At 33.2% G+C, this 13,447-nt stretch overlaps 1 protein-coding gene across 3 annotated transcripts in view; it reads right to left on the bottom strand.

Moving 5' to 3' along the window:
- STYX (serine/threonine/tyrosine interacting protein) overlaps positions 1–13,447 on the bottom strand; it is a 38,164-nt gene that overhangs the window by 12,600 nt on the left and 12,117 nt on the right. Inside the window, exons 2-8 of one of the 3 annotated variants that reach the window (XM_030319112.1) lie at positions 12,461–12,493; positions 10,706–10,759; positions 6,019–6,116; positions 2,568–2,628; positions 2,122–2,158; positions 1,651–1,690; positions 1,508–1,558 (exon numbers count right to left, since the gene is read on the bottom strand). In XM_030319112.1, coding sequence (XP_030174972.1) covers positions 1,508–1,558; positions 1,651–1,690; positions 2,122–2,158; positions 2,568–2,628; positions 6,019–6,116; positions 10,706–10,759; positions 12,461–12,493 — 374 coding nt within the window. The remainder of the gene's footprint in view (positions 1–1,507; positions 1,559–1,650; positions 1,691–2,121; positions 2,159–2,567; positions 2,629–6,018; positions 6,117–10,705; positions 10,760–12,460; positions 12,494–13,447) is intronic. The other 2 variants (XM_030319114.1, XM_030319113.1) reach the window with 2 other exon arrangements.

Raw genomic sequence — 13,447 nt, 5'->3', positions numbered from 1 at the left:
AGGAAGAGGAAAAGAGAGAATCTTAAGTAGGCTCCACGCCCAGTGCAGAGCCCAATGTGGGCTTCGAACTCACAACCCTGAGATCATGACTGAGCCAAAATCAAGAGTGGAACACTCGACCAACTGAGCCACCCAGGTATCCCTAGGAACTGACACTTTTAAGAAATTTAAACACAAAGGATACCAAACAAATTAAACAAGCATTTGAATGTCTAGTATGTATTAGTCATGTGGATCCAAGGCTGAATACAGCTCAAATGAAGAGACTAACAGAGAACATGATACAATGATGGATAAGTTGATACAGGCATATCACACAAAGTTTCACTGGCCATGTTAAAAATTATTAAGGATCAGAAACCTTTGAGAGCTTTTTGGGGGTACGGTGATTATATGACCAGATTTATCTTTTGAAAAGTTCACTCCTACTGTAGTGCAGAAAAAAACGGACTGGAGAAACAAAAGGATACATAAAACCACTAAGAAGGCTACCATTGGAAGAGTCCAAGAAAGACATGATTGGAGCTTGAAGATTAAATGATGATGAAGAGAAAGATAAAGTGACAGATTCAAGGTATATTTTAGGACATAAAACAGGTTGGTAAAGGGTCAGTTTAGGAGGTAAGGAGTGAATGACAAGGAGGTGTCAATGATTACAAGATTTCTAACATGTACAAGACACACTAAGAACAGGAAACACTACATTGACCAGTTTTTTCTTTTGTTCCGGGGCACTCTCTCTCTTTTATCTAGGTAGTATGCTTGGAAAAGTTGATTCTGGATAAGAAAGACTACACTGAATTATGAACAGAAGATGAAACAGTGCCTAGGTAATTTTTCACCCAACTATTGTTAAAGGAAAACGTAATAAATTAGCCTTTTATAATTTTTTTAACGTTTATTTATTTTTGAGAGAGAGAGAGAGAGAAAGAGAAACAGAGTATGAGTGGGGGAGAGGCAGAGAGAGAGGGACACACAGAATCTAAAGCAGGCTACAGGCTCTGAGCTGTCAGCATAGAGCCTGACTCAGGGCTCAAACTCATGGACTGTGAGATCATGACCTGAGACGAAGTCGGACGCTTAACCAACTGAGCCACCCAGATGCCCCTAGATTAGCCTTTTAAACAAGGGAAGCAATAAACATCTGTGTGTACGAGTTTGTGTGTGTGTGTGTGTGTCTAAGTTTTTAAACTCAGACTGAACAATTCTCTAGTAGTAAATAATTACTTTTCCAAGGGTTATTTCCAACTGTAACTATCATGGCTTCTTAAAATAACATTTAGCACTAGTTCCCTAAAACCACAAAATATTAGCCTAAAGTATATCTACACAAGGTAGACAAGCTACAAAGGTTAAACGACTAAGCATGGAATATAAGAACCTGCCTAATCAAACATGACTAGATGACAAAATGAAGAGAATATCAACTTCAAACTCCCAAACTGTTTCCATTAAGCTTCATTTTAATGAGAATTTAAATTGGCTAGGTTTCAGAGTGCTTTCTTACCTGTACTTCATTCCAAATGTTTCCATAATGTATGCAATAACAAAGGCAGCACTGAAGAGGGGGAAAAAATTTTAGAAAAAAATAGAAAACACAACTCATTAATTAAATGCTAGAAAAAAAAAAGATAATCTCTAACTTCATACCTCCTGGAGATCCCTGCATTTCCATGGACAAGAACTTTTCCTGAAAAACAAGAAATAATTACTGTGACAAAATATATCTATCTATCTATCTATCTAATTCAGCAACTAAAATATATTGAAACCATGTACTATACCATAGTAAGATAAATCCTTTCTTAAACGTTTTATGTTTTATACATACCATTTAGATACTTATTAACTTTCAAGTTTTACAATTTATATTACCTGTAGACTTTGAAATTAAAGACATTTAAAGCTGACCCAGAATTCAAAAATGGTTGTATAGGGTTACTTAAGAAAGCCTATCCAAATGAAACAAGGAGTTGGGAAAAAACAAATTTGGGAATAGTCTATTACATACAATTCCAACTTCCATACCCTTCATTTAAGACAAATGGTAACTAAAAAATTAACTATAATACATAATCTCCTGAAAATAAACACTGGCTACATAAAGAAATTACTATTTACCTCCAGTCTGTAAGCTTCCATCAATAAATTCTTTAGTCTGAAGGCAAAAGACATGTGTTTTAATAAAACATCTGGAGTAATATAAGCATAAAATACACAGAATAAAAAATTATTGAAAAAAAATTCCAGCTAATTTATATGAATACAAATCACCTTAATTCAAGAATTTCCAAAATACTACAAATGTGACTATTACAATTTTTTAAAATTATACAGGAGCTAAAATTTAATTTGAATTTAATAAATTCAAGGTGTGATTTCTCAGATATTTAGCGATCATAAAATGGTTTTAATAATAAATTTTCTTTAAATATAATCCCACAATTTTCAGTCATAACAAAGTAAAAGTAGCATGGGAAAGAATTAGTTTCATTATTATTAAGTTTTAGAACCATAATTAAGAGGTCAAATCACAAATTCTAAATATTAAAATATTTTATACCTACCATGGGAAAATAACGTATTATATTTTCAACTGGATTATCTGCAATATCCAAGACTAAATATCTGAAAATAGAATATTTTGTGATAAGCACACATTCAGATAAAATTCTATGTATAAAAAAATTTACAAAATTTCTTGGCAACCAAGAAAATAATGCAAAACAACTTTCAAAGTGTCATATGCCCAAGAACTGGGTCATAGATTTTATATTGCTTAAATACATACATAGTATTTTTAAATGCTTCAGCCTTAAATAACAAGTTAATATTTCTCTGATATTTTATAGTATAAAAAATCTATCTGGTTAAAACTGTAAAATCCCAAGAAGGAAGAAACTTTCCTCTATATCAGAGTGGACCTAGAATATAAAGACAAAAAGTGTCTATTCCTTATTGTTATTCTTCTATTTCTACTAACTTCCCCATGGACTAGAAGATTCTTCTCTGAGTGGCCCTGTGACCACTCCTCACAACCCTATATAGGACGATTCAGAGTAAGCCCAAAGTCTCAAAGAGAGGAAGGTAATCAAAATAGAAGTCTGATGGAGCCAGAATGATGGGAGTCAAATATCCATTGCTTGAACTAACCCTCAGTAGAGCAAAAAAAAAAAAAAAAAAAAAAAAAATCAACCAGGAGACCACCTGTCCTACAATTTTACACTTTGGAAAACACTGAAAATAAGATATTACTCATATGCTAGGCTTATTTTATTTTGTGAAAAACTTCCATTTCTAACCTACCCAAGACTACTTGCTTATTAATACATCTATAGTAATTAAGATACAAAATTAATTTTTAAAGTCAATATTGCCTTAAAAATTACAGTTCTTTAGCAATCATTTAGGTGGTTAACAACTTCAGTAAATTCAGGGTTTATCACAGAGAACCCAAAACTCAGTATCCAAGGATAATCCAATGTAAAAACCAAAAGGATTCTGACAATGGCTGTCTCCTCAAGTGATTTTGTAGACTGAACTGTTACATAAAACACAGCTTCATAGAAAAAAAAGTTAATTCAGCATCAATCTAACATGTTTTATTACACACCATTTTGAGTGTCAAAAACTATTAGCAGAACTATCAATCTATAAGCCAATATTCTAAATCTAAGGAGAAAGAATTCTTCCATTAGGATAAAATAGCTGCACACGGGACATTTTGGTACTAAAAACAAAAACACAAATTAGAAATGTATAGGATGGCATTTTAAAATATCACACTGTAATTTTCTTTAATATATGTAAGTCTATACGTGTGTATGCATAATACACATATGTATGATAGAGTAAGATTTACAAGGAACATGCCAAAATGTTAACTAAAGTGTTTTCTCCGGGTTGTGGAATTGTGGATGATTTTATATTTTTCTTAGTGTCATTCTGTATTTTCCATAGTATCTATAAAGAAGAAGGATTTCTTTCACAATTAGAAAAAAAAAATTCAATCTATTTTATTTTAGAATAGAACATCTCTTTGTTAAAATAAGTTTTTAGGGGCACCTGAGTGGCTCAGTCAGCTAAGCATCTGACTTCGGCTTAGGTCATGATCTTGCTGCTCATGAGTTCAAGCCCGGCTTCGGGCTCTGTGCTGACAGCTTGGAGCCTGGAGCCTGCTTCAGAATCTGTGTCTCCCTCTCTTGCCCCTCCCCAACTCATGCTGTCTCTCTCTCTCTCTCTCTCTCTCTCTCTCTCACACACACACACACACACACACACACACACACACAAATGAACATTAAAATTTTTATAAATTTAAAAAATTTATAAAATTTTAAAAAGTTTTTATTAACTGAAAAATATGTACACATGGTAAAAAATTCTAACAATATAAAAATATTTGCAATAAAAAAGTAGGCCCTTCTACCAGACTCTAAATTTCTCTTCTCTGAAGCAACCACTGTCAAATTTCTGGTGTGTTAGTCTAGAAATTTTCCATGCATATACAAGAACCTATGTCTAATGTATGTATTTTTAAACACATTGAGAGTATATATACACTTGGTTGTACACCTTGCTTTTTTAATAAATCTTAATGATTATTCCGTATCAACACAGAAATATTTCATTCTTTTTCATGGTTATAGGATTCTATTGTACATTCACACTATATATATATATATTTTTTTTTTTTTTAATTTTTTAATGTTTTTTTGAGAGAGCGTACACACAAGTGGGGGAGGGGCAGAGAGTGAGAGGGACCTAGAATATGAAGAAGGCTTCAGGCTCTGAGCTGTCAGCACAGAGCTGGATGTGGGGCTCAAACTCACAGAGTGCAAGATCATGACCTGAGCCAAAGCTGGACGCTCAACTGACTGAGCCACCCAGGCACCCCTACACAATATATTTCAGAATGTCCTGTACTGATGGAAAATCAGGTTGCTTTCATTTTTACAATCAATCAATCAGAGAATTACAACAATATGTTTTTATATAGATACACAGTATCTCTAGAATATTTGAGTTAATAGTAGCTGCCTCCCAAGAGAGAAGCTGGAGCTTGGGTTTAGAGGAGAAAAGAGACATACTTTATTTACACACCTTTTTTGCACCCTTTTTTATATCACTGTAATATATAGATTTATTTTTAAAATAAAGTTAAAATAAAACTAAAAACCATTAGATGCTCAACCATACTCATTAGAAGATAAACGAGAAAGGCAAATTAGAACTACGTGAGACATCATTTTTACTCTAGAAAATTGGGAAAAATTACAACTGTTTTACAATTTGTCTTAGAGATACCAAGGAAATAGTCTCTTCTCATTCACTTCATAGTGGGAATGTAAACTGATACAACTCATTGGGGGGCAATTTGCAACATCAATTAAAATTTTAAATGCTCATATTCTTTGATGCAATAATTCCACTTCTACACTTTATCCAACTGATATATTCACACATGAATTAAATGAAATGCATGGGAATACCTGCTATATTAGCAGACTGGAAACAATCTAAATACCCAACAACAGGAGACAGACTGAATAAATTTTAGTATAGCTATTCAATGGATTACTATGAAACTTTAAAAAATCAGTGCAGCTCTCTAAGTAATAATATGAAGCAATCTCTAAAAGTAAATTAAAAAAAAATCTTTAAGCCAGTGTAAAAAATAAAAGTTTATCTGTAGGACTGTTTGTATATACAACATAATCCTGGAAGGATAATCAAAGAGTAACAGTGAATGCTTCTAGAGGGGAACTGGCTATCTAAGGGATAAGGATAGGGAAACTTTTCAGTATACTGTACATGCTTTTGAATCTTTAAAATTCTGCATTATATGATTTAGTTACTTATTTAAGAATTTAAAGAAGTTTATTTTTTAAATGATATACCTATATGAGCATCCTTATAAAACAGATATGTACAGAAGTCTGCTATAATAAAATTAACTTGAAATAAAAATACATGTTTGCTACCCATAACATTTTAATACATAACCATAATTCTTACCTAAATAATTGTTGAAAGTTTGGTTTAACAAAGTTTGCTTCAATATTTTGTCTTATGCATATTATATGGGTTATTCCATATTTCTGTAGAATAGGTAGCTATAAAAAGAGAGGGACAAGGGAGAGAAATAGTTTAAAATACAAAACATCACCTTGCTGTAACATAGGTGTTTGAAATACACAGGACTGAACATTAAAATTACATAGCCACATCTGAGCTTTAGGCACAGGGTATTAAAGCTAATTTTACAATAATTTACCTGAAGTGATAGGTAAAATATTTCAATGATTTAAGATTAATATATACTACATATGCTCAAAAGGCTAATAAGATTATTTTACATCCATAATTTTAGGGCTTGTTGAGACCTTAAAGATCACTTATTTGGTAAACAATACTATATAGTGGTTAAAGGCTTTGTAGTCATGAGAATCCCAACCTCTATCTTCCAGCTCTACTAATGACCTGAGCTCTGTGGTTCGGTACTAACCTTTCCACTGAGTGGTTAGATGAATTACATAAGATAATATATGTAAGGAATTTGGCACAGTGCCTGGGGCACATGGCAAGCGTTCAGTAAATGGTAATTACATATACTGACTACAAACTTTATTCTTTAGAAGGGACTGCTAAGACATAAACAGTTATTGAACATCACTGACATAGTTAATTGGAATACCAGGGCCCAAATCTCCCTGCCTCTCTCAGTACACTTTTTCTGATACAAGCCAGAATTAACTTATACAGTTCACAGACTAAAGTTTCAGTTTAAAAATTTTTCTCAAGTTAACTGGCAACTCCAAATGATATTATATTCTGTGGTGTCTTTTGGCTATACATTTAAAGCAATTTAGGGGCGCCTGGGTGGCGCAGTCGGTTAAGCGTCCGACTTCAGCCAGGTCACGATCTCGCGGTCCGTGAGTTCGAGCCCCGCGTCGGGCTCTGGGTTGATGGCTCAGAGCCTGGAGCCTGTTTCCGATTCTGTGTCTCCCTCTCTCTCTGCCCCTCCCCCGTTCATGCTCTGTCTCTCTCTGTCCCAAAAATAAATAAACGTTAAAAAAAAAAAAAATTAAAAAAAAAAAATAAAAAAAAAATAAAGCAATTTAATGTGACATTTAAAGCAATTTAGGGGCGCCTGGGTGGCGCAGTCGGTTAAGCGTCCGACTTCAGCCAGGTCACGATCTTGCGGTCCGTGAGTTCGAGCCCCGCGTCAGGCTCTGGGCTGATGGCTCAGAGCCTGGAGCCTGTTTCCGATTCTGTGTCTCTCTCTCTCTCTGCCCCTCCCCCATTCATGCTCTGTCTCTCTCTGTCCCAAAAATAAATAAACGTTGAAAAAAAAAAAAATTTTTAAAGCAATTTAATATATTAAATATATTAACATTTAATATAAGATGTTATATACATATACTATATGTGACGTAATACATATATGTGTTATTTTAATAGAATGTAAATTCCAAGAGAACTATGATTTTGTTCACAGATTCATATTAAGTATGTATAACAGTGCCTTGAAAATATTAACTGTTCAACAACTATGTTTGTTAAATATATTTAACAAATCATGCTGGCATGAGGAATCAGAATTCATAATTTTGAGTTTTCTATGAAACTTTTCAGCTTACGCTCATATATTTAATTCCCACTTTCTGCATTAAATAGTCCAGAACAATAATACTAATAATCCATCAGAGAAGTCAAAGAATAATTTATATTTGTTATGGACTGAATGTTTGTATCTCCCTAAAATCTGTATGTTGAAGTCCTAACTTCCAAGTTGGTATTAGGAGATAGGGCCTTTGGAAGGTAATCAGAGATTTAGATGAGGTCATGTGGGTAAAGCCCACATGATGGAATTAGTGCCCTGAAAAAAGGAACAGCCATCAGGATTTTGTCTCTCTGCCATGTAAAGATACAGCAAGAATGCAGCCATCTGCAAGCTAGGAAGAGGGCCCTTACCAAAACCTAACCATGTTGGCACCCTGATTTCAGATTTCCCAGCCACTTCAACCACAAGAAATAAATGTCTGATGTTTAAGCCATTGGTCTATAGTATTTTATTACAGCAGCCTGAGCTAAGAAAATATGGCTTTCAAAAGTTTAAAATGTTAATTTTTGCAGCAAATGTTCTGATGTCTGGCATATATTAGATAGAGTTTAATTATCTTTGTATTTCCTGAGTGTACCCTGAGTTAAAAGAAGGGAGGTAAACACTTGGTAGGATTAATATTTAATCAATGTTCCATATTCACATTTACTAAACTGTCAAAATGTATTCAATATCCATTCTTTATACTTGATCTGTGATATATAAAGATACTTTATTAATGTGAGAAATCACAGGAAGATATATATAACTATGGATAAAAATCTACTTTAACACAAATCTTGGAGGCACATTAAACTAAGTAAAAAAAAAAAAAAAAAACCTTAACAAAATAGGACCCAAATGTAATAGCATACAGAATACTTTTACTTTCCAATGGATTTTCATTTATATAAAGCAAATTATGACTTACTCACACCTACAAACTACAGAAAAAATTGTATAAAAAGAAACAGTTCACTACTGACAAAGAGCCTAAATTTGTCCCTTTTCAAAAAAAATTTTTTAACATTTATTTATTTTTGAAAGACAGAGACAGAGTATGAGCAGGAGAGGGGCAGAGAGAGAGGGAGACACAGAATTTGAAGCAGGCGCTAGGCTCCGAGCTGTCAGCACAGAACCTGATGCTCAGGGGCTCAAACTCACAAACTGCGAGATCATGACCTGAGCCGAAGTCAGACTTAACTGACTGAGCCACCCAGGAGCCCCAATTTGTCCCTTTTATTAAAACTGTATTTGAATGTAATAAAAGATAAGCTTAACTAAACGAGTATTAGAAAGGGAGTTTATTCCCTAAGATTTATCTCTGTTATTATTTGTTGTTGTTACATATTTTCATGGTATGAAAAGGAAGACAAGCTGTTCTATGGTGATTCAGAATGAGAAATAATCAAATTTCGCCATAGAAACTTTTCCTCAGTCTAATAATTAGACCATGGTGAAGGGGATGGTAAAGAAGTTTTGAGGAAATCTATAAACAAATAATTTAATGTGACAAATACTATAATAGATATATTTATAAAATGCTGTGGGAATACAAAAAGGAATCTAACAATTTTTGTGAATACTATTTTGTGAATACTACATTATTTGGCTTTTGTTTGTCTTAAGTAAATCAGTTAAGTCTATAGTTAACTACTCTATCCTTTCCTTAGTACTTTTTTTTTTTTAAGCAACACTGTGCCTTTCCAACCCAGCTGTAGACCATTAAAACTAGGTTTACTCTTATATATGCCTCAATAGTCAAAAAGCCTGCCAGTTTCAAAGAAATGACTCTAACTCTAAAAAAACTCCCAATCAAAGGGCAACTGGGTGGCTCAGTTGGTTAAGCGTCCAACTTCAGCTCAGGTCATGATCTCATGGTTTGTGGGTTCGACATCCTGCATTGTACTCTGTGCTGACAGCTGGAGCCTGGAGCCTGCTTCTGATTCTGTGTCTCCCTTTCTCTCTGCCCCTACCCTGTTCATCCTTTATCTCTATCAAAAATAAACTAACATTAAAAAACAAAACAAAACAAAAAAAAACCTCCCAGCCACCCAAAATTCATAAATACGTTAAATTAAATCATTAGATTTAAAAATTCTACAGTTTTGCGGGCGCCTGGGTGGCTAAGTCGGTTGAGCATCCTACTTTTGATTTCAGCTCAGGTCATGATCCTAAGGTCATGGGATTGAGCCCTGCATCGGGCTGTGCACTGAGCGTGGAGCCTGCTTGAGATTCTCTCTCTCTCCCCAACTCTCACACTCTCTCTCCAAAACGAAACAAAAAGAAAAAAGAAAAAAAAATTCTACAAATTTTTTTTTACAAAACTTACCATAGGTAGAGTAGGTATCATATACAAGAATAGTGACTTCAAAATAAGGTATCAGGGAAAACATTTGTGATACACTGTTTCACATTATAACTCAAAGCAAATTAGTAGCACTGTCATAATTCCTAAGACTGAATCCCCTAGTAAGTGGCAAATTGCTACATATATTAAAATGAATCTAAAAAAATCAATAAATAAAAATTAAAAAAAAAAAAGAAAGAATCTACCATGTAAATGTGTAACTTAAGAAATCCATTTCAGTTTGACTACATAGGAGACAAGAGACATCTATGTGGTATAATACTTTACAACCTGGAGCATCCAGGTCTCTAAAGTTTGGAAAAACAGAAATAAGATTTTACCAATTAAAACACGTGCATACACATGCACATATACACACATTTACCCTTGATAAGGAAAGATTAACTAAAATGTTAAATACACTTATTTTGGGCTTTAATTCTATCTCACTGCTCAGAGATATGATTAGCAATGATAGATACCTAATCTTTTAAAGGGTAAATAAAGGTCAATTATCAATTGGTAAATCTTTCAAACACATGGATTCATGAAAAAACTGATTTATAAAAGCTCATTTGTGATTTATGATGAAACATTTGAGAATTACTGGTACAGTAAAATTTGGAAACAGGCAGGTACTCCAGAGTGACATGCAACATTTGTGGACCTTCTCTCTTACAACTAAAAAAATTTATTCCAAAAAAGCTGGTTAATAAAGTCTCTTGACGAACTTAATCTAAAATTCATACCTTGCTTTTCATGGCAGAAGAATATGGGCCTAAAAACAATCCAGGTAAAATTTCCTAGAAAAAAAAAATTGAGATATTTACCATCAACAATTTAAATATACACAAACTATGTACCACATAAGTGGACTTGTGGAGTTTTCATAGTTGTTATAATAATTTATTAAAAAGCCTGCTATCTAGGGGCGCCTGGGTGGCTCAGTCGGTTGAGCGTCCGACTTCGGCTCAGGTCATGATCTCACGGTCCGTGAGTTCGAGCCCCGCGTCGGGCTCTGTGCTGACAGCTCAGAGCCTGAAAACTGCTTCAGATTCTGTGTCTCCCTCTCTGTCTCCTCCTCCCCCCTCACACTCTGTCTCTGAAAAATGAATAAACCATAAAAAAAAAAAAATTAAAAAAAAAAAAAAAAGCTTGCTATCTAGGGAATATTCCCTAGCCACACTGAGCAAAGACCGGGAAGAGAAATGCAGATTTGCTTTATATATCAAACGAAACATTTAAAGTTTAAATACAGTTCTGAAAAGTCAGATATTTGAACTTCCACAGTGCTTTTTATAAGCAGTTTGGATAAAATTAGCATATTGTATGACTGGCTTTTAGATTAATTAAAACATCTCTTATTTTACTTATATTCTCTGCTCTAGTCTAGAAATAAAGTAGACATAAAGAAAAATTACCCCTTTGGAATTACACAAAACCTTATTCAGCCAAATCAAAAGTAGCACAAGATACAAGAAGATTAGAACTGTTTCCTTCAGTTAATAAAAGTATTCTTGCAAAGTTTAAAAAAGACCAGTATCAATTGCTTGCCTATTGACAGTTTCAGCAATTTAAATACTTTCCAAATGCTAGATTAAAATTTTTCTATGTGAATTCAATATAGAAAGGTTTTAGTTGACCTATACCATAGCCTAGATAATAATACAGTATAATTCTGTAGTTCTGTTCTATGAAACATCATAATTATTTTTGTATAGGTCTGATTTCTCCTATCAGCTTCTTGCGGGCACAAATTACATTTTACTCACCTTTGCATTTCCCATAGCACCAAGTAAATGCCTCATAGGTACTAAGATATTTTTTAAAAGAGAATTTTCACTAATAGAGAAAGGAAACATATTTTTAAAAGTCAAGGTATTTCTAGGAACAGGAGACACTGCTTGATTCTGGGGCTAGCAGAGTGACTGTAAGTAAGAAATGCAAAAGAAAAACAAACTGCTATGAAGGTTAGCTATCACTTTATTATTCCACATTTGGAGTATTCAAATCAGTCTTCTGGAGGACTTCATTATGGAAGTTGTGTCTGGAAATCAGACACAAAGAGGAACAATTACTCAAGAGTGATTTGCTTTATGGTCAAATCTTATAGACTTGTCTAAACTAGCCAAACACAGAAAGCAAACTGTTTTCAACAGAAATATAAATATTGTATCCAATTTTTCAGATTAGGAAAAACAGTGACTCAGCACATATATATACATATATGTATGTATGTATGTATATAGTAGAATCATGGTAATATATATATATACACATATATATATATATATATATAAAACACCATGATTCTACTATAAGGAAGAAAGGCAACAATTCATTTCCCATTTTTTAATGTTAACCTTTAAATATGTTGATTTTTTAAATACTCAATGAGGAACCTACAGATCATGAGCCAACAGGTCTTAAATCCTTTGTGAAATCAGTTATTTGATGATAATAATAATATGGACTGACCTGAATAAACAAAAAGGTTATCTTACCTGCATCTCTCGTCTCATAGGGTAGGTCCATTCCTTAAAATAGAAAGAAAACCCAAGAATAAAAATAAATAACATTATGAAAAATGTTACCCAATTAAAAGTTTAAGATGTGACATACAAGTGTATGGATTAAAAAAAAAATACATTATACTTAAAGAATATTCTATGAATAGATTCAATTGGCTTCACAAACACCTAAAAATTTAAGTGCAAGAAACAATGATTAAGGTATTCTTTAGGTAACTGGGCTTCCAAAATTATGATTATGTTACTTCATACAACGGATAGAATAGCTCATTAACTAAAAGAACGGATATTCCAGAAATTTCTCCCAAAAACTGATCCACCAAGTCAGAAATGTCAAATAGCTTTTTGTCATTCAGTTAACTCTAATCAACTGACAGTAGATAGCTAAAACACTGTGAGCAAAGACTCTGGAAGAAGAGTACTCTGATCAATGAGCAGTATCTGCAATGGACTCAAAGAGTGTTAAGTAATAGATATTTGCCATCCCTGATCTAAACCTCTAGATGCTTATCAAACAGGCTTTCTCATACATTACTTCATCTTAAGATTCTTTCAGTTCAAGTCCTTTTAAATATACATTTCATGGAAGTAAAGAATTCATCCTGTTTTTTGGAATGCAGATCAATATAAACAAGTTGGAAAATAATGCAAAATGCCAATGGCAAAAGACAGAAAACATTTTAAAAGCTGGGACAAGAAAAAAGCAATTCCAGTGAACTGATATGATAAAGAATCAAATCCTCATTTGTAAATGGACTGCATTCCAAGTTTCTAACCTGACTGCTTAAAACTCAAAATTATAAATAGAAATGAGCTTCCTAAAGTTAAAACTGGAAAAGCTTTAACAAAAAAACAAAAAAACAAACAAACAAAAAAAAAACACAACTTTTATTTTCAGATGAAAGGGATCAAAACGTATAAGCTTCCAGTTATAAAATAAGTTATGGAGTTGAAAAGTAC

The sequence above is a fragment of the Lynx canadensis genome, chromosome B3 (genome assembly GCF_007474595.2).
Source record: "Lynx canadensis isolate LIC74 chromosome B3, mLynCan4.pri.v2, whole genome shotgun sequence".
NCBI classification, from domain to species: domain Eukaryota; kingdom Metazoa; phylum Chordata; class Mammalia; order Carnivora; family Felidae; genus Lynx; species Lynx canadensis.
The sequence above is the reverse complement of the archived record's forward strand: the minus strand, read 5'-3'. Positions and strand labels throughout refer to the sequence as shown.